The 21,996-nt window shown below is 36.3% G+C and overlaps 1 protein-coding gene across 1 annotated transcript in view; it reads left to right on the top strand.

Annotated features, from left to right (window-relative positions):
• Nucleotides 1-21,996, top strand: part of SLIT3 (slit guidance ligand 3) — an 890,559-nt gene that overhangs the window by 835,913 nt on the left and 32,650 nt on the right. The window contains exons 28-32 of the mRNA XM_053718567.1: nucleotides 2,252-2,391; nucleotides 8,863-8,956; nucleotides 11,325-11,462; nucleotides 12,988-13,225; nucleotides 17,155-17,285. Coding sequence (XP_053574542.1) covers nucleotides 2,252-2,391; nucleotides 8,863-8,956; nucleotides 11,325-11,462; nucleotides 12,988-13,225; nucleotides 17,155-17,285 — 741 coding nt within the window. The remainder of the gene's footprint in view (nucleotides 1-2,251; nucleotides 2,392-8,862; nucleotides 8,957-11,324; nucleotides 11,463-12,987; nucleotides 13,226-17,154; nucleotides 17,286-21,996) is intronic.

Consider the following 21,996-nt stretch of genomic DNA (forward strand, 5'->3'; position numbering starts at 1 on the left):
AAATAATGTGATTAAGGTTCCTTTTTTTAGTCCCTTGATATGAACATTCCATGTTGGAGAGCAATCATATTGATTAAAGCTGTAGAGAACCTTGTGAAACATCTAAAAGTTCAGATAATGCATGCAATGCAATTGAATTAGATGTTGTAGTTGTTAATCTTTCAGAGGCACCAGAGAAATTTAGCAAGCATAAAATCTATGCAGGCTGCTCTGTTTACAAGAAATTAATTGAGATCATTTATGGTAAAAAATAAAAAAAAAACAGAAAGCAACAGCTATGGTAATGGAAGGAAATAAATCACATTTTCCCTCATACTTTCACAGCTTTTCCCTTGTAATATTTAAAGGTACAGTCCCACCTAGCCAGGAAAAAACTAATGCTTCTACTTTATTAAGACTGGAAAATTTAAGAAATTAACATCTAATTGTTTTCCAATTTATTGCAGTTGCAATATTTCCCTGATTATCAGGATAGCTACAGAAAATTATAATCTTTTCATCTGCAGGATTATTGAGTAGGAAATACATTAAAAAATAAAGCACGCCCTTGCCTTTTTTTAAGATTAATTTACTAGGTTTTTGTCTCCATTCACAAATACTCAGATATTTCCAAAATATTTTTGTTTTGGCTGTGCACACGAGTGGAGCGGTAGTTTTTGCACTCGTATTATGAGTTGAAGTAAAAAGTTTGTGCTCTCGCGTTCGCAAAGTCGAGGTAAGAAATAGACTTTGATAAGTTGCAAACGTAAAATCACATTCAGCCATAGGGGTCAATTTATTAATGTGCGAGCGGACATGATACAATATAGCGTATCATGTCCGCTGCACATTGATAAATGCAGACAGTATACGCTGTTGGAATTTATCATTGCACCAGCAATGCCGCCCCCGGCACATTCACTAGCAGGGGGTGTCAATCAACACGATCGGATTCGATCGGATTGATTTCTGTCCACTGCCTCAGAGCGAGCCGAAACACGGGGCATCAAGCTCCATACAGAGCTTGATAAATTGACCCCATATACTTAAATAGAGCTGAAAAAGTTTGAAAAAACAAACATGATCACGTTTATTTAAAAGCGCAACATAAGAAATTCATATTGCATATTCCATAATCCAATGTTCTGCACATAGCAGCAAATGTTCTATTTATATAAATAATGCCGGTAAAGTCAGATATCGGGTAATTCTAGGATTACCCGGGTAAAATTGACATTACTCAGTGTCTGTGGGTAAAGATCAATGTAAGATAATACATCTGGCTATACCCGGGTAATCCTAGGATTACCCAAACACTTCTGGATAAAGCTAATCACAGCACTATTTTTGTCCTTTGAAGACAATAGTTCTTGCAAATCACTGCATCAAACATATATATGATGCGCTGTAATTCCCCCATCTTTACTATCTTTTTTAACTCCACTTGGGGAGGTTCAAGGGGGGGTGAAGCCCCTCTTGTAAACCTCATTCCCCAAGGTTCCCTTGGGGTGGAAGCCAGAGGATCGGCGGGACACCCCCCTTCAACCCCCAGGCAAAGGGAAAAAAATGTGTAGATGGGCTTTATCCTTGTAATGCAATGCAGAACATTGGAATGTATACTATTTACAGTAAATAAACAATATAAAAAGATAGATAATGCCTTTACTACTTATTCCCTAGCTTTGCACAACCAACATTGTTATATTAATATACTTCATAACATTCAAACCTCTACATTTCTGCCTGTTTTTAAGCCACTATAGACAGCCTCTTATCACATGCTTTTTTATTCGTTTTTTACAGGAGACTGCTTGTTCATGCAGGCCATGTAGATAACATTGTGCTCATGCCCATGGGTTGTGCACAACACAGCTAAAATACAAGTCAATAGATAATAAATAAATAGTCATGTGATCAGGGGGCTGTCAAAGGAGGCTTAAATACAACATATAACCATGTTGGCTGTGCAAACCTGGGGTATGGGTAATAAAAGGATTATCTATCTTTTAAACTATAACAATTATTGAGTTGACTGTCCCTTTAAGTATTACTTCCTTCTTCAGTTCTAGAGAATAGTTTTTGTAGCTAGTCACCATGTTTAGAGAAACAAATATAGCATTCATCTTTGACAAAGAGCTTTCAAAACCTTCAAGGTGAATCTACATTTTCTCTATGGAGACCTTTTTATTGGTTTGTTGAAAGGCAGCATCCTTTTATGCAACATGCACAAAGAAATGCCAATCTAATGTCTGTTTCATATTTAAATCCACAGTTGCTCATGTCCTTTGGGATTTGAAGGAGAAAAATGTGAGATAAATCCAGACGACTGCGAAGATAATGACTGTGAAAACAATGCCACGTGTTTGGATGGTATAAATAACTACGTCTGTCTCTGCCCACCTAACTATACAGGTGAAGTAAGATAAACTTTAAAAAAAACAAAAAAAAACATTGATAGTAAAGTTAACTGTTTCATCCACTCAATAACATTAACAGCAATTGTTAAATAAAGCAACATAGTTAAAAAAAATACAGGGAAACTGAGAAGCTTTAAATGTCTATATGGCAATTCAGAAAGATGTTGTCCTTATTCATCGTTAGATTAAAATGTTGAACAGATGGATAAAGGTCACATGGCTAATAATCTATCCATCCCTTGATTACAGCAGCATATATATATATATATATATTTTTTTTTAAGGAAATGTGTCTAATCTTCAGGGTGGGCTGATGCCACAAAGTCTCCCTTTCTTTTGTATTAATAAAAATGATGATATTTATATTCTTTATATTTATGTCATATAATTTTATATTGCCTTTCCATCTAATTTGAGTTCAATCAAGATTAGGATATAGCTTTGATAACTCTACTGCAATAACATTTGTATAATACTGACAATTTCTTAGAGGTTAGTCAATTAATGATGTTACTAAAGGAAATATAATAATACAGATATGTTAATTAAATGATATGATATATATAATTTGTGTTGAGTTCAATCTGTATCAATATTTGCAAATAGTCTCTATCATGTAAAACAGTAACACGGTTTCAGAATTCTTTCTAAGAAAACATGAATGACTCATAAAAAAGAGAGAAACTTCTACCTCCCTGTCACACAAAAAAGAGAAATGTAATTGTTTTGGTTTCTGCTGTAATGCAATTTCTATAATATGTATCAAATTAAAGCTTTTATCTTTGCTGTTCAGTTGATGAATTGTTCATCTTCTTTCATTCTAATTTTAATATGTAATCTAGCAAAGTGTAATGTTATATATGGTGATTAAGGTATTTCCAAAAAATATATATTTATAATAAAGATAGGGTACTGTAATAGCTATATAATTTTCTATGTAAGCTACAAAACAGTGCTAAATATCTGGACACCTCTGAATGCAAAACAGTTACATTTAAGCAACTGTTAACTTGAAATCATACCTAAAAATGTAAAAGATACATGGAAATGCTATATCATATATCAATCAAGTAAGGATATGTATAAAGATATCCAGAGAAACGTCTGATTTTTATTACCCATAAAGATCTGTGCAACTTCCCATGAAAATGGCAAAGGTTATCCAAGGTTTCAAAGAGAAAACATGTGGTTTCTGGCTAAGAGCTGAACTATGTATTTATGCTCATGAAAAAAAGGCTGTATCAATTGACAACAGTATACAAATGATAGTTCTCTTGCCATCGATGTACTCTTTTTTTTACATGTTATAGCTTAATAATTCTTTATACAAAGCAGTTACTCAAGTGCATTATGACATTTACCCATTCTGAGTTTATGAAGCCTTTACTTGTAATACATTTCTATAAAATATACACTTTTTTCTTTAAATAAAACTTCATCATTGCAGTCCATAAGTACTTACAAGAGGACTGCTGGGGAAAGGTAGCTGAAATCTTAAAGAGGCAGTCTAATTTTGTTTTTATTATTATTGTGTAAAAAGATAGATAATGCCTTTACTACCCATTCCCCAGTGTTGCATAACCAAGATTATTATATTAATATACATTACAACCTCTAAATTGTCCTGTCTCTAAGTCCCAGCTGGCTGCCTCTTATCTCAGTGTTTTTTATAAGATGTTTTAAATCTTGCAAAACAGCCAGACAGATGCTAGTTCATGTGTGATATTTAGATAACATTGTGCTTGCTCCCGGGGAAGAATGATAATGGCTATGCAAGAACCAGCACTGATTGGCTAAAATGCAAGATTGTAAAAAGCACTGAGGTAAGGGTAGTCTGCAGGGGCTTTGATACAGGTGTTCATAGAGGTAAAAAGTATGTTAACACTGGTCAACCACAATATTAAAACCACTGACAGGTGAAATTACATTGATTATATCATCACAATAGCACCTGTAAAGGGGTGGGATATATTAGGCAACAAGAGAACAGTCAGTTCTTAAATTTCATGTGTTGGAAGCAGAAAAAATGGGCAAGCAAAAAGATTGACTTTGACAAGGGATAAATAGTGATGGCTAGATGATTTGGTCAGATCATCTCCAAAATGGCAGGTTTTGGGGGGTGTTCCTGGTATGCAGTGGTTAGTACCTACCAAAAGTGGTGCAAGGAAAGACAACCAGTGCACCAGAGTCAAGGTCATGGGTGCCTAAGGCTCACAGATGCACATGGGGAGGGAAGGGTAGCCCGCCTAGTCCGATCACACAGAAGGGCTACTGTAGCTGAAATTGCTGAAAAAAATAATGCTGACCATGATACAAAGGTGTCAGCAGGGGAAAAACTACCATTAGTGCAGCAGGTGCGGTAGCATCAGGGCCCAAGTGCTTGGGGGCCCATAACAGCCAGTCTAAACATAGGCGTGTCCAGAATGTGTGCATTCCTAATGCAGGGGAGCCTTTTATTAGTGCAGGTTGCAGGTCCATCTATCCTCAAAATCATTATGCAGAGCAGCATGTACGTATTAACATTGGAGGTGGCCCAAAAAATTTTTTTGCACCAGGGCCCTCTGTTAAATAGGTCCACTACTGGGTGTCAGAACACACAGTGCATCACAATTTGCTGTGTATGAAGCTGCGTAGCTGCAGACTGGTCAGAGTGCCCATAATGACTCCTATCAATTTCTGAAAGTGCCCTCAATGGGGATGTGAGCATCAAAACTGGACCATGAAGCAAGGAAAGTAGGTTACCTGGTCTGATGAATCACATTTTCTTATAAATCAGGTGGATGGCTGGGTGGACCTGCGTCATTTACCTGGGGAAGAGATGGCAGCAGGATGCACTATAGGAAGAAGGCAGGCCGGCAGTGTTCTGCTCTGGGCAATGTTCTGCTTGGAAACCTTGGGTCTTGGCATTCATGTGGATGTTACTTTGACAAGGAAAAGGGGGCAGCACTCTCTGTGACTCTGGAAATAGTGTAGCTTTAAGAGGGTGCTATAGCACCAAAAGCTGAGCCTGTTTTGGGGTCATGAGATGTGTACCCGGTCCGGTCTGAGAGTGCTGTCCCCTTTTCCTTGTTTTGCATATGCCCAGGGTGATTACATAAGTCTGTGAACCCTGACTTGTTCCCAGTTTGTTTGATTAAGAACTTGCATTTGTGTGCATGGCTGCATTTGTGTGGCCGGTATTAGGGACCCAGGTTTTTAGAAGAGACCTTGACGTGGTACCTGGGCTTGTCCCATTTGGCCAAATGTTGTTTTTAAAGTTTTGCTTTTAATCTTAGTTGAGAGCTTGTAAGCAAGTGCTGGACTTTTTCTGTGTGATGTTACTTTGACACATACCACCTACCTAGAGATTGTTGAAGACCATGTACTCACCTTCATAGCTATGGTGTTCTCTGATGGCAGTGGCCTCTTTCAGCAGGATAATGCATCCTACCACACTGAAAAAATAGTTAATTATTATTTTGAGAAACATGACAAAGAGTTCAAGGTGTTGCCTTGGCCTCCAAATTCCCCAGATCTCAATCTGATTGAGTATTTGTGGGATGTGCTGGAACAACAGATCCGATCCATGGAGGCCCCACCTCACAACCCGAAGGACTTAAAGGATCTGCTGCTAATGTCTTGGTGCCAGAAAACACAAGACACATTCAGAGGTCTTGTTGAGTCTATGCCTATACACATAAGTGCTGTTTTGGCAGCACGATAGGGACCTACATCATGATATTAGGCAGGTGATTTTAATGTTGTGCCTGATCAGTGTATAACAGGGTTGGTTATACAAAACTGGGGAATAAAGGGTATTATCTATCTTTTCAAACAAAAACAATTTTCAATTAGATAGTCCCTTTGATTGAGACTTTTGTAAGCCCTTATCAGCAGGTAACACTTGGACACAGACTGATCTCTCACTTCTATGCAGACAGAGATTGCAAGGGTTTGAAGGGAGTTTGAAAGGAAATATGCTTGTGGTTGTGTGATAGTGAGTTATTTGTATATCCAGAATATATATTTATGACTATACATGTATGTAGAACAGTTATTAGTATATTGAAAAAATTTGATCTTCTAGAATCCTGACAAAGCTTTTGGTTACATTCCTTAGAAAATTGTTTAAAATTGCATGCTCTATCCGAATCATGAAAGAAAAAAAATACATTTCCCTATAAGAAGAAATAGATGAAATACACTCACAAGAATAAAGCACCTGATTGCAAGGAGCTAAATATCACATGCTGAGAGTTTCTCACAAACCTCACAGCTGGCTCATTCACAGCCTCACATGGAGGCTGGACGGCTTCTTACCAACCCTGTGTAGGAACAACAAGAATCAAATGTATTATGTTGATAAAAACAGACTACTCACTCCACTTGTTAACAATGTATCACGGCTATCTAGCACCATGGCCATTTCATCAGGTTAGGCCCACTAAAGTAAACACAGTAAAATGCCATAATTAGTAAATGCATAATAAAAAGACAATGCAACAGCACTTAAATTTAAATTTCAAATGAGTAGTAAATTCTTTATAACTAGTGATTCACCGAAACGGAAATCCTGCACCGAAAATGAAAATCCAGGATGCACTTGGCCGAAAACTGAAACCAAAAATGTCTTCTGCAAATTTTGCATAATTAGACAATTTAATACATAAATCTGAATTGAAATACTGCAAGCCAATAAAATAACCACACTTTTATTGAAAGTAACACACTACATACAATTGGACAAAAAATATCTTAAAACAATAATATGCTACAGAATAATTTAACAAAAAAAAACGATAATGCCATTTTCGGCCAAAATGTTTCTGCAACCGAAATTTTGGTGCATCCTTACTTAAAACAATATTAATTTATTTATTTAGTTCTATGTAACAGAATCAGATTTAACAGCTTTTTTTTTTACCAATTATCCAAATAAGTATAGTCCTAGAAAACTATTATTATATGCAAAACGGTAAGTCAAGTAATGGACTCAAACAGCATCTCTAGGCTAGCATCAAATTTGAAATATGCTACACAATAATGTTACCAAAAATAACAGGCAAAAAAACGAAAAACGAAATAACCAAAAATGCCATTTTCGGCTGAAACATTTCTGCAGACGAAATTTCTGCATCCCTATTTCTAACACATTTTAAAGTTAGTTCTATTTACCCTGCCACTGCATCATGTAACAGCCATTAGCCAATCACAAAATGCATATACGTATATTCCGTGATTTCTTGCCCATTCTCAGTAGGAGCTGGTGCCTCAAAATTTGTGCAAATAAAAAGATTCTGCACATTTAGATAATGGAAGTGAATTTGAAAGTTGTTTGCAATATTCTATCTGGATTATTAAGCTTTAATTTTTACTTTAGTGTCCCTTTAATTAATTAATTGTTATATTTTATGATTCTGTCTAAGCAGTATTAGGGCAACCTTTAGTGCTGCAATTATTGCAATATTTTGTGTTTGTATATAGTGTGTTAGGTGTTATAGTACTGCTTGCACATACTTCTGGTGACAAATCTCTTAATTAATCTCAAATAAACAGTGATAGATGTTATATCACTGCTAGAAAATACTTCTGGTGAACATTTAAATAGCAGAAAGAGGTGTCTTTTAGATATATAACATACCTTTTTAAAAAAAAAACAAAAAAAAAAACACCTCTTATTTAAGTATAATGATGACGGACAGCATTTATTAGTTGTAAGTTAAAGGGACAGTCAAGTCAAAATTATCTTTGCATAATTCAGATAGCGCATATAATTTTAAACAACTTTCCAATTTACTTTTATCATCAAATTTGATTTGCTATATGGGTATTTTTTGTTGAAAGCTAAACCTACGTAGGCTCATATGCTAATTTCTAAGCCCTTAAAGTACACCTCTAATCTCAGTGCATTTTGACAGTTTTCACAGTTAGACACTGCTTGTTTATGGGTGTCATATGGGTAACATTGTGCTCACTCCACTGAATTTATTTATCTGTCAGCACTGATTGGCTAAAATGCAAGTCTGTCAAAAGAACTGAGATAAGGGGTCAGTCTGCAGAGGCTTAGATACAAGGTAATCACAGAAAAAATGCAAAACTGAGGAATGTCTAATAAAGGGATTATCTGTCTTTTTAAACAATAACATATTTGGTGTAGACTGTCTCTTTAAAATACATTTTAAACTATATTTGGCTTTATTCCTGGTTTACTTTAAGTTAATGCATTGAATACATTATTATTAATTTCTGTTTTATCTAATATGACATAGAACTTAAAGCAACACACTCCGTTTTGTATCCAAAAAAGTGTTTTATACATGATGAATTAAGCAATATTTTTTATAGACAACATTCACATTTCTATTGGGGCTTGTTGGATGAAAATAACTATATTCATAAAGGAAAAGGAATTAGAAAGCCCTTAGCAAGACACAGAATAAAGTTTTTAATTATTTATTTATTGGTTTTGTTTTTTTGTTACGTTTAGGGGAACTATGCGATGAAGTAATTGACCACTGTGTTCCAGAACTTAATCCATGTCAGCATGATTCCAAATGCAGTTCCATTGATAGGACATACTCGTAAGCACTTTATTTTTCTCATTTGGTTTAATAAATACAGCACATATCAAAGTTCACACCAGTCACACCTTTTCTGCTCAGGAAACAGGTACAAATGAGACTGCATAATTATGAAAAGGAAATGATCCAAAAAAGGCATGAATTACTGAGCTATTAAGAACACTATCTACAGCCTACAATTGGTGCATAGATTGTACTGAAATGCCTAATGCATTTATTGACCAGAAAATAAATCATCAATACTGTAAATATATGCAAATATTTATCATAACGTGCGATCTTTTGCATAAATAATAACCAAAAGGTAAAAAGTAACTGAGTTAAATAAGTTTCACCAGCAACCAGAGTAATTTTGCAACTTTTTAAGGGCAATACTGATAAAAGATTGTAATGAGAATTCAGCCTTTATTGCAAGTTTTTGTGAATTATTGCATACTGATGATGTGTAGCAAATTAGTTGACATTTTTATGGCGCACCTATTCACAACATTATTATATTTTCCTTTAACTATGGATCTCTTTTTTTCCAATCTCTGCTGAAAGCATTTACATTTATTTTGTTAGTAATTTTTGCATTGGTTTGTAGTCCAGGGATTAACCCCTTGAAAAGTCTCCTGTGTAAGTTGATCTCCTTTGTCATTACTAATAAGGGTTAGAGACAAATAAGCTCCTGTACTGATCAAACAATCACTGTGTCAAATGTTTCAGCATAAGGGCTGTGAAATATGCAGGATGTATTCCAGCCTCTCTTTGAGGCACTGGAAAAACGCTATTTTTAGAGCAATAATAATTTAATTTTAGGTTTTATGTTCATTTAAGAGCCATGTAACAATGATCTATAGATACTGCTACAGAAGCTGTCTGATAATGTTGCTCTGTTTGCTAAATATGATCAAAAAAGATTAAGGAATACAGAAGAACTATGAATTCTATTGAAATTCTACCATGAACAGCTACAGCAATGTGGAAAATATAGCAGAGAATGTAATATATTACACATAAAGATAAAACACACACAATCTTAGGTGTAACTCTGGGTGTGCAAAGAGAAGCATATAAAGAAAACATGATAGCTTTTATGCATGTACTTTGCATCTTTAGCATCTGTGATTTTTGGCTAAAGTGGGCCAATCAGCTTTCACTTCATTTCTACCCCGCACTAGAGAATTGCTGAGCCTGCCAACAAATGCATTCTAAAAACTACCACCAAATTGTTTGCTTTTAGCCTCATCTACATTTATACAAAGCAGTGCATAAAAATAACGTGTTGTGTTTTATTTTCGTGCCTACTGATAATTTGGGTTAAAAATGCTTTGAATGTAACCATTGTTGTTGGATGTGTGGTATATTTTAGACCCTGGTTGGCTTACAAAAAAAGGAAAGAGAAGAAAGTGTAAAAATCAGAGTTTGTACTTTTCCAGGCACATACCTAACTCTAGGAACAGGTGTGCTGTCATATTCCTCGCCACAATATTCTGCATTGGATTAACTTTCAAATACTTCACTGACCCGTATGTAACAAACACTCAAATAAGGAACAAATTAATCATTTTGGATGTCAGACATCACCTGAAAAAAATATATTTGTAAACTAAATATTATTCTGGACTAAAAATAATGTGTATTTAACTTTTTAGTCATGATGCTCTATTCCTACAAAACACTACATCTATTTTCAGTTGATATGTAGACATGTATCTAGCATCAACTAATCTATTTGTATTCTCTCACTCCATTCAAATGATCTACATCTTATTTTTTAGGGATAATGACCCTTTGATAAAGATTCATTCTAAAACCCAATATTAGTAATAATTATCAAGTTAGTGTCATTGTTAATCACATGCATAGAACAATCTGTAAAATACTATCACTTCCATGCTTTGCACAGCAAAGTGTAACAGTCCTCTCAGCCAATGGTATTAGTGCTGGCTTTCAGCCTTGTCTTATTCAATTTCAACAAAGCCAACATCATCTGGAACGTATTGTGATAAATGCTTCTATTGAGCAACAAAGGCTTACATGAAACACTAAGATCTGCAATTTTATTTGACTCTGAACTTACTTTCAGCTGCTGTAATTAATCCACATAGAATGTTAGCAATACCCCTTTCAATGCCAATTTAAATACATTTGCACATACCAGCAGTAAACACAGTAATTAAACATTAATGCATCTTTTTCTAGTTATCCTGGTCAGGCTGCAGGAAACATTAGTTTATTTAGACAAGAAAGAACCATCATTTTCTACAATTATTCTCTTTATCAAATCAGATTTTTCTAATCCTAAAAATAAAAATTGGCAAAACAAAAAGTGTTGTCAGTAGAACTTGCTGATTTTTTTTTAATTAATGTTATTTTGTTATAGATGTGAATGCTCCCCTGGATTTATAGGGCAGCACTGTGACATTAATGAAGATGATTGTGCAAATCATAAATGCCAAAATGGAGCAGAATGCATGGATGATATTGGAGGATATACCTGCATTTGTCTCCAAGGCTTCAGGTGAGAATATATTGCCTAACTTGTTTTATTACCTCATCCCTTTGTCATGAGACTCTCTGGTACATCAACTCCAAAGTCAACTACAATTTTACTGGTTTTATTAAACCATTACACAATATTGGGACATTCTGCACAAATTGTATTTCCATTGCTATTGCTAGCAGCCATTATGAGGCCGAAAATTTCAATCAATATTTAAATATGTTAAAGGGGCAATAAAAAAAAAAATCTGTGGTGCATTTATTGCTTTGCACAAAATACCTGCTGTTTTTTTTTTTTTTTTCAAAAAAAGGTTTCTAAACTATGTTTTTAAGCCCCTTGGGTGCTTGATAAGCTGCCTTGCCACCACCTCCATCAAGCATTTTATTACTGCTATGAGTTATAGCCAACAGGATACAAAGTCTATAATATAGGCTGCAGGAGTGCACGCTAGTTATTATCTGTGTGGCAAGCTGTGCATCATCTGATTGGCGGTACCAATCACATTTTTTAAACTAAAAAGAAAACCTTACTTGAGGGAGTTGAGAGTTGTAAATACATACAGTAGTCTTCAAACCATTTTGGAAACGCTGACGTTAAGATCGTATAGTTGCTTCCTGTAGTACATTAAAGGGACAGTCTACAATAGAATTTGTATTGTTTTAAAAAATACCCGATCCCTTTATTACCCATTCCCCAGTTTTGCACAACCAACACTGTTATATTTATTTACTTTTTACCTCTGTGATTATCTTGTATCTAGGCATCTTCTGACAGCCCCCTGATCATATGACTTTGTATTTATTATCTATTGACTTGCAGTTAATACTGTGTTGTGCTAAATCTTAAATAACTCCCGTGCCTGTTATCTATACGGCCCATGTGAACTAACAGTCTCTTGTTGTGAAAAGCAATTAAAAAAACAAGCGATGAGGAAGCCTTCAAGGGCTTAGAAATTAGCATATGAGCCTACCTAGGTTTAGTTTCAACTAAGAATACCAAGAGAACAAAGCTCATTTGATGATAAAAGGAAATTGGAAAGTTGATTAAAATTACAAGTCCTATCTGAATAATTAAAGTTTAATTTTGACTAGACTGTCCCTTTAAATAAATTGCAGACACAAAATAAGTTGACTGTCTCTCTAAATATGATCAATCTAAAGAATAACAGGATAATCATTAAAAAAACAGTGCATGGAATGAACCACAGTTTACACTAATATAATAGCAAAAGTATATGGATTTAAGTGAGAGCCTAGAGGAAGATCAGTATTTTTAGATTGAAAAAGTATTTAATACAATGTATCTACCGGTTTGCCAGTCCTCTATATAATGTCCTTTTAATGCTAGTATTTTAACATTCAATTCAATGCATGTGTAGCACATTTGTAACAGATATTACAGATAGAATGATACTGATACGCAAATATGTGTTGATCATCACATAATAAATGGAATATAAAAGCTACAGTACACAATATGTATTCTCTTGGGAAGAACATTTCGAGAATCAATTCAGCTGTAATTTTATTTTTTATTTTCAAAGTGGCCTTTTTTGCGAAAAACCACCAATGGTTCTACTTCAGACAAGTCCCTGTGACAATTACGAATGCCAGAATGGAGCCCAGTGCATTGTGGTACAACAGGAACCTGTATGTCGCTGTTTAGCTGGTTTTGCGGGTCAAAGGTGTGAGAAGCTCATCACAGTAAACTTTGTTGGCAAAGACTCTTACGTTGAACTGTCTGGTTCCAAAGTTCGTCCACAAGCAAACATCTCTCTTCAAGTATGTCAAAAATATATGTAACTAAGAACATGTAATCAATATTGTTCTAGTGTTCTATAAATGATTTATTATCTCTATGCCAACAAATGCAAGTTTCACTAAAAATGAAAACAAGATATTGTCAGTGAAGCTTATATTGTTAAAAATAATTTAGAGAGAGAGCACTAAATAATCATCAGAGTAAAAGGGACATGACACCTAGCATTGTTCATTCACAATTCAGATAGCCTATAAAATATTAATAAAAGTTTCAAATTCACTTCTATTATTTCTTATGTTGAACAGCATGTAGGTAGGCTCTGGAGCGTGCACTTTTCTGGAGAACTACATAGCTGCAGTTTTGCAAGAATATTTTTAACATTGCTATACATTTGCAAGAGAAGTAGATGGCAGCAGTGTTTGCTGCCATTTAGTGCTCAAGACATGGGCACAGGGGCGTATTATGGCCTAGGCCAACAAGGCCTAGGGCAGCAGATTTGGGAGGGGCAGCACATCTGTACTATTCTCTCCCTAAAAGCCAGCACACAGTACAGTGAGCGATAAAGTGCAGGCTTTTACAGAGAAGACAAGGCACATGCACTGATTAAGGTCTAATAGGCAGTGCTTCTTTAATCCGTTGCTTCATTTATAGCCACCGGCATTTTTGTAGTGTAAGCGTTCTTGGTGAGAAATTTGACCGGGGATATGCTTCCAAGTTGAGGCTGGAGGAGAAGACCTGGTGCCGATATGCTGCCTACCCTTGTCAGCTGTGGTGGTTCTGCAAGCGCAGTGCTTATTGCAGGTCTCAGCAACTAACAGACTGGATGCGTCTGTGCACTGCTTAGATCAGCTTGTGATGTCTAATCATAAACTCTCAGTGCTAATGTATGTTAGCTACTAATAGCTACCTTTCTCTGCATTCATGAACCCATAGAGTAAATAGGAAACGGACACTTAAAAGTTTCATTACTTGAATGATGGTAATTAATGTATGTTGTTGCATGTAAAGGGCAGTGATTGTTTCAAAGGGTATTCTTCTTTCCCTCCCTTCCTCTCTCCCTTTTTCCCTCCCTCCCTTCTTTCTCTCAACTCCCTCCCTTGCTCCCTTCCTTCACTCCTTTCTTTCCCTCACCACTTTTCTCTTCACGCTCTCACTCCCTCCATTTCTGCTTTCCTTTCCCTCCCCTTTTCTCCTTTTCTCTCCCTTCTCTCAGGTAGAAAATGGTATGAGATGCATGCAATTCAACCCACCTGTATGCAAGTGTTTTGCTAGCCCATTTTATTTTTAATTGTTATGAAAAAACAAACAAAACAAAAACATTTTACACACTGACCCCAAAAAATATTAAGTGGGAAAAAAGGCCCAAAACCTTTGCGGGGGGCAGCAGAATTTTGAGTGCCTAGGGCAGCACAAAACATAAATACGCCAATTCATGGGCACGCTACTAGCGTACCTAGGTATGCTCTTCAACAAAGAATACTATGAAAATTAAGCAATTGTGATAATAGAATACTTTTTTTTTAATCATATGTTCTTAATCATGAAAGAAAACATTGTGGTTTCATGTCGCTTTACATTTTTGTAATATGCATATAAGGAATGGGTGAATTTCTCTGTAGGAACATTCAAATAGTATATTGAATGATTATGATGACGTTCGTTCTACCATTTTATTGGTCTATAAAAATAAAAAAGAATAACATTTTCTAAAAGAAGTGTTATGTTTTGGTATAGTGAGCACAATATTCAAACATAAAATGTGTTTAGTTTATGTTGAATCTTATATTTTGTTCAGCAAAAAATTTGCAAAAAGTGAGTGTCAAGTGTACATTGATTTAGGAAGGATGTACAGATAATATTTGTTCATTTTCACCCATCCCTAATGTGTATTTCCTCAGTGTCCTTGTGTTTTACCTGCTGGAGTGTATTACATTGTTACACATATGTCCTTTACCTTTATTTTGTCATTTACAATTTCTGTTGACACTGTCACATATATTGAAATTGTATTGGGGTGGGAAAGAGAGACCAGCTGGTCTTCCTGCAGCAGCTTTGAATATGATTAACTGTTATCAGCTGCTTGCCTGAGTGTATTATCCCTTTAATGCCGTGAGATGTTTAAAATTCTTAAAAGTTTAAGCTACTTAAATGATTACTGACATTCATAAGGAGTGCAAAATGGTTCCCTTCAAATGCTCACTGGATAATAAGAGCAACTCTCAAAGCTCTGTTGGTTGTCAGAAACACAACTCCATGGAAATTACATTTTTCATATAACAAAGAATAGCTTTTAAAATGCCTTCTTTAGATAGACCAAAATTAAAATACTATAAAAACCAATTCAAAGCTTTAAAGTAGTTTAATCTTAATTTAAAGGGATATAAAGATCAAAATTGAAATGTGCATGGGTGCATTTCAGTTTTAAATAGCAGCATTTTAGCAAAATAATTCCATTAGCAAAAGCGCTACTAGCAAAAGTTATTGCTGTTTCAGTGGCATACGCACATATGCTACATTTGACTAGAGGATCAAGTTTAAAAGCCTATGCCTGTTCAGAAACCTGGCAGTGGTGTGTATTGCATCAGTGAAGACTTATTTTGTGTCATACAAGCCACTGCTGACTCTCTGTTTGAATATTAGTGCACGGGGCACTCACAGCATATGTGTGTATGCCTATAACTAACAGTAATAACTTTTACTATAAACATTTTTGCTAATGGAAGTAAATTGCAAAATTAGTTTATTTAAAAAGAAATGCACCCATCTACATTTCTATTTTGACCTTGATATCCCTTTAAAGGTTTAGCAGCTTTGCAGCCAACTAAGAATAAAAACAAAATAATAATAAAGATAATATTGGACTCAATTGATACTTGTAAATGTATAGGGGCCAATTTACCTATGTCTGGTGGACATGATACACTGTAGCGTATTATGTCCGCCAGACATCGCTGAATGCCGACAGCATATGCTGTCGGCATTTAACATTGCACAAGCAATTCTGGTGAACTGCTTGTGCAATGCCGCCCCCTGCAGATTCGCGGCAGGGGGTGTCAATCAACCCGATCGTATAGGATCGGGTGGATTGATGTCTGAAGCCTCAGAAGCAGCGGACCAGTTAAGGAGCAGCGGTCCTAATACCGTGGCTTCATAACTGCTATTTCCGGCGAGCCTGAAGGCCCACGCGGAAACAGGGACATCAGGGGGCATTCGGGCCTTGATAATTCGGCCCCTTAGAATTATCAAAGCGATAACTTCATAGTTTCTGGATAAGAATTGCAGACTATTTAGACTGTTCAAAGGGGTGCGCTGCATTAAATATAGAGGAGCCAAACCAGCCTATCAAAATCAGTTCATTCATCCTCTTAGACTTGTCACTTTCAGCTTGGCTGCTGATAGCCCTGCAATATGAAACAGGCAACACAATAGTCTTACTCCAAACTGGGATACTTGCAATGTGTGTATTCTTTGTTGCTTTAGAAACTAAAATATGTGTAGAGAACCTTTCTAAGAAATGTGGATGTACTGTAGAACACTTTTTGTGTTTATGCTACATTGTGCAATTGACATTGTTTTTACTTTTATTTCCATCATTACCTTAGTTGTGTGCATTTTAACAATTTCAGCATGTGCTTGATTCCCAGGTTTTAGTGTTTTTTTTATTTTCTTTCGTGTGAACAGACAGGCAGGCTTAAGCATGTTCTTGGAGGTGACTACCAAAGCTTCTGCCAAAATACATATTTAGATGCTCTCAAAGGGGTACTGAGGTTTTAAATAAACAAATTAGCACAACTATATTTATAAACGTGCTTTACAGAGGCATGCATCAGGTTTAGTTTTCCAGCACATATTTAACATTACTTTTGGAAAAGAATAAAATATGAAATTCAGACGTGTGAGAGGGTATTTCAAGGCATAGGGAAGCTGATGTGACTGATTTATCTTGCAGGTGGCCACCGATAAAGATAATGGCATTTTGTTATACAAAGGAGACAATGATCCGTTAGCACTGGAGCTGTATCAAGGACATGTGCGGCTAATGTATGACACACTGAGTTCCCCACCCACTACTGTCTATAGGTATGTGTGCGACTAACATTTATATTATACTCTGCTCTATAATAACTCTATTATTTACAAAGAACTTTCCACAAAAGGCACTTAACTTAAAGGGACATGAAACCCATTGTTTTCTTTTATTATTCAGATACAATAAAAAAAAATCCAATTTACTTCTAAAATTTTGCTTCATTTAGTATCCTTTGTTGAAGGAGCAGGGATGCATTTCAGGGGAGCTAGCTAAACTCATCAGGTGAGCTAGTGACAGTAGGCATATATGTACAGCCCCTAATCAGCAGCTAGCTCCCAGTAGGTCCTCAGCCTACTAAGGTATCCATTGCAACATAGGATACAGAGAGAGTGAAACAAAATAGGTAATAGAAGTAAATTGAAAAGTTAGATGCTCTGTCTGAATTATGAGAGTTTAATTTTGAATATACTACCCCTTTAACACAAGACAATAGACTTGAGTGATTAGTGGCAGCATTTAATCAATAGTATTTATCAAATGTATTTATTTATAAAAATATTTTACCAGGAAGGATACAATGAGATGCCTCTTGTTTTCAAGTATGTCCTGAATGAACAAAACATTGCATTGATACAATAGCGTACAATAGAATACAAAAACAATATTAATAAACAATATTACAATATTTAACATAGAACAGGTAGGAAATATTTAATCACCTGTATTTATCACAGAGATTTTTTGAGTGTAACCACTTGTAGATACATATGTATAACCCTCTGTGAAAAACAACTCACTCCGAGTTCCACAATTAGTGGCTATCACGGGGCTTACTATCAAAAGTGTGTCCCACAGTGTAAGTATAAGTATATCAATAGCAACACCGCTTACCCCTCTTCCGTCAAGACTCGCCTTATTTGTTCCGCAGTGGTTATGGGGATCCAAAGAAATCCTAGCAAACTCCCCTGTGTAATCACAAGAAAACCAGTCCTAGTTAGCATGTATTGCTTGTATTCACAGAGAGAGCGTAATACCTCGGTGCAGTGCTGACACTGTGTTCACGGCACAGGCTGCGATGCTGGAAGCGCTGGGGCTTTCCACTCCGCCCCTAAATGAAAGTAATCCAATATAGAAGCAACAAAGTAGCGGTTCCAGAAACATCGATCAGGAGAGAATGTACAGGTTAAAACATCCATTTTATTGGCAAAAAGTTAAAAAGAACAAAAGGGCACAGCACACAGAAACTGCAGCTGACGCGTTTCCTGCCTTTACTGCACTTCCTCAGAGCTCTGATGTTTCTGGAACCGCTACTTTATTGCTTCTATATTGGAAATATATAATCAACCATAACAGGTGCATTCTGTTTTGAGATATGTAGAGAGGGATCTCTTAAAGAATTTTAGGCTTGGGGAAGGTTTGAAAGTGTGCGGGAGGTCATTCCATATTTTTGGTGCTCTGTAGGAAAAGGAGGATCGAGCTGCTTTCTTTTTGTATTGAGGCAAACTAAATAAAGTGCAGTTACTGGATCGGAGGTTATAGGAGGTGGGAATAGCTGGGGAGAGCAATCTGCTCAGGTAGGGTGGGAGCTTCCCAGAAAAGCTCTTAAACACAAGGCTGGAAAGATGGAGGGTGCATCTGGATTCTAACTTCAGCCAGTTTAGTTCTTTTAGCATGTCACAATGGTGGGTCCTGTAGTTACATTGTAGCACAAAGCGGCAGAACGAGTTATACAATGTATTAAGTTTATTAAGGTGAGTTTGCGGTGCAGGTGCAGGTGCATATACTACATCCCCATAATCAATAATTGGCATCAGCATTTGCTGTACAATCTTTTCCTTTACTGTAGGGCTTAGGCAGGATTTGTTTCTGTACAGGGCACCTAGTTTTGGATAAAGTTTAGATGCACATTTTTCTTTGTGGAGGCCAAATGCTAGATTGGGGTCTAACAAAATACCCAAGTATTTGAAAGAGAGGACTGTGGTCAGTGTACTATATGATTTTGCATAGATGGGAATTTTGTAATTTGTGTAATTTGGGAACCGTTCCAAGATCATTGTGACAGTAATTAATAGTACTATTATAATAGTATGTATTAGCCTTGTATAGATGAAAGTTTGGGGGCCCTGCTGGCATTTTAACCTGCACCTAATGATATTTGAACAAGTTCTTACAACCAAATGAATAGACACTGCTAATGGCAATGTTATACTGTATTTTTATATAGATTTTATGTAGCATTTAATGTTTCACATTTTAATTTACTTGCCTACTTCAGTTTGATTGGAACTGTGTAAAATGCGTATAGCACAATCCTATTTTTATCAATACCCTCTTAATTTGATTCTTAATTATTACAATATAAATTATGCATTAAAGTGACATTCTAATGCAAACTTTGTTACAGCATGTAATTTTTCCATTACTAACTCTCGTTCAGTAAAGGGGTTAAACACTCACTCAATCAGTGATTGACTGGTCATGTGACTGCCACTGGATGACTGGCCATATTCTGGCAGCTGAAAGGTTTGCTGGTTTTGAGCAGGACTTTACCTGTGTGTTTAACCTTTTTGTATGGGTTAAACACATACTTGATTAGGATAAGCAATGCTAAATTGACATGCACTAACAAACTGAAACATGCCATTTTTTACATTTGAATGAACTTTTAAGTTTCAACATTTGGAGGTATAATTAAATATTAAAGACACAACCATAGCTACAGTGTGAGAACTCCCTATATGGTTCTCCTACTGCTACTACAAAGTACAATTCTGATGCACTGCAAATGCATAAATCGCTTAAGGCTGTGACACACTGAGAGCGGAGCGGTGCCCAGCATGATGATGCGGCTGTGAGCAGTTAGGGGCCTATATATCAAAGGTCTTGCGGACCTGATCCGACAGTGCGGATCAGGTCCGTAAGACCTTGCTGAATGCGGAGAGCAATACGCTCTCCGTATTCAGCATTGCACCAGCAGCTCACAAGAGCTGCTGGTGCAACGCCGCCCCCTGCAGACTCACGGCCAATAGGCCGCCAGCAGGGAGGTGTCAATCAACCCGATCGTACTCGATCGGGTTGAATTGTGGCGATTCCTGTCCGCCTGCTCAGAGCAGATGGACAGGGTTATGGAGCAGCAGTCTTTAGACCGCTGCTTCATAACTACTGTTTCTTGCAAGTCTGAAGACTCGCCAGAAACACGGGCCCACAAGCTCCATACGGAGCTTGATAAATGGGCCTCTATGTGTGTCCTGCCTTTTCATCTCCGCAATGTGTATTGGAATTTTAGACAATGTGGCAATAATTAACAATAAATTAACAAACAATAAATAAAGTACTTTTATGACATTTTAGAGATAGTTATATAAATATCTGTATTTTGCTAAAGTGAGCGGCACTCTTATTTGAAATGTAAAATAGGAGTTTTTATAAACTAGCTCCAGTTAGAACCATTTATATCTTTTTTTTAATGATATTTTTTTAGGAAGCTAGTTATAGTAATTATTACAAATATCATTATTTGTGTCATATCAAATCACTGTGGATTTAGATGCATAGAGTTTTATTTTTACCCTGTCATAATTCATTTTCAAGATGGGAAATTGTGTCTTTTGGAAAGTTTGTTTTGGCCTGTGGTTATCTGTTAGCGGAAAAACCAAATAACCAATAATCTTAATTTGTTTTCATAACTGGATGTTAGTTCCTACAAGTGAATACTCATTGGAGAAAGTTTAAAAGTCCATAATTTTAACAAACTGTGACCACTAGATATGTGTGCAATGGCGTCACTGTAATCAGACACAGGTTTGGGATGCTTAGCTTGGAAACTAATTCTGCACAATTGTGTAACTTTGTTCCAACATAAACTATTTTAAAACAAGGCCTTTAATTTTAACATTACAGGATTCATTTATCTGAAATATTAAATGCTTCACAATGCATTGCTGATCTTTCAAGGTGTTAACCCCAAATGTATCCTCAAGTTAAACTCCTGACCTAACGCCTAAACCATTGGCCCAACTTTAACTCTACCTCAGACATATCCTTATTCCCAAATCTATTGAGATAAAAAATACCCCTAACAGTCTTCCCATCGTCCAAAACCAACCCTTACCCTTACTCCTAACTCTAACTGCTGACCTAACATAAGCCATACTATTATCCATAACTATTGGCCGAACCGTAACTCTAAACTTAGCACTAACTCTTACTGTTAACCAAACCCGACTTCTAACCTTAGCCCTATCTCTAACTGCTGACCTAACCTAAGCCATAATATTATACATAACTATTGGCCCAACCCTAACTCTAAACCTATCACTAACTCTTACTGTTAACCTACCCTTAACCTTAGCCCTAGCTATAACTGCTGACCTAACCTAAACCATAATATTATACATAACTATTGGCCCAACCCTAACTCTAAACCTAGCACTAACTCTTACTATTATCCTACCCCTACCCCTAACCTTAGCCATAGCTGTAAGGCCCCCTAATAGGAAACTGCATAAGCAGCTTTGGGGACGTTTCTGTGCAGGTTTGCTCATGCAAGCCTTCAACTCAAAGCTTATTAGCAACATTATTATGACTGCTCCCTCATAACCTGTCCACATCCTTAGAGTTTGTGGATTTCAAGCATCCCAGAATTATTCTTCCGGTATGACGTAGCCCACTGGTTCAAGAGAGAAGTTAACAGCATTTGTTTTTGCAATGGTAAATTCTGGCAGCAGATACGTGTCAGAGGTCCAGAAGGCATGAAGACAG

Source organism: Bombina bombina, chromosome 6 (genome assembly GCF_027579735.1).
Source record: "Bombina bombina isolate aBomBom1 chromosome 6, aBomBom1.pri, whole genome shotgun sequence".
NCBI lineage: Eukaryota > Metazoa > Chordata > Amphibia > Anura > Bombinatoridae > Bombina > Bombina bombina.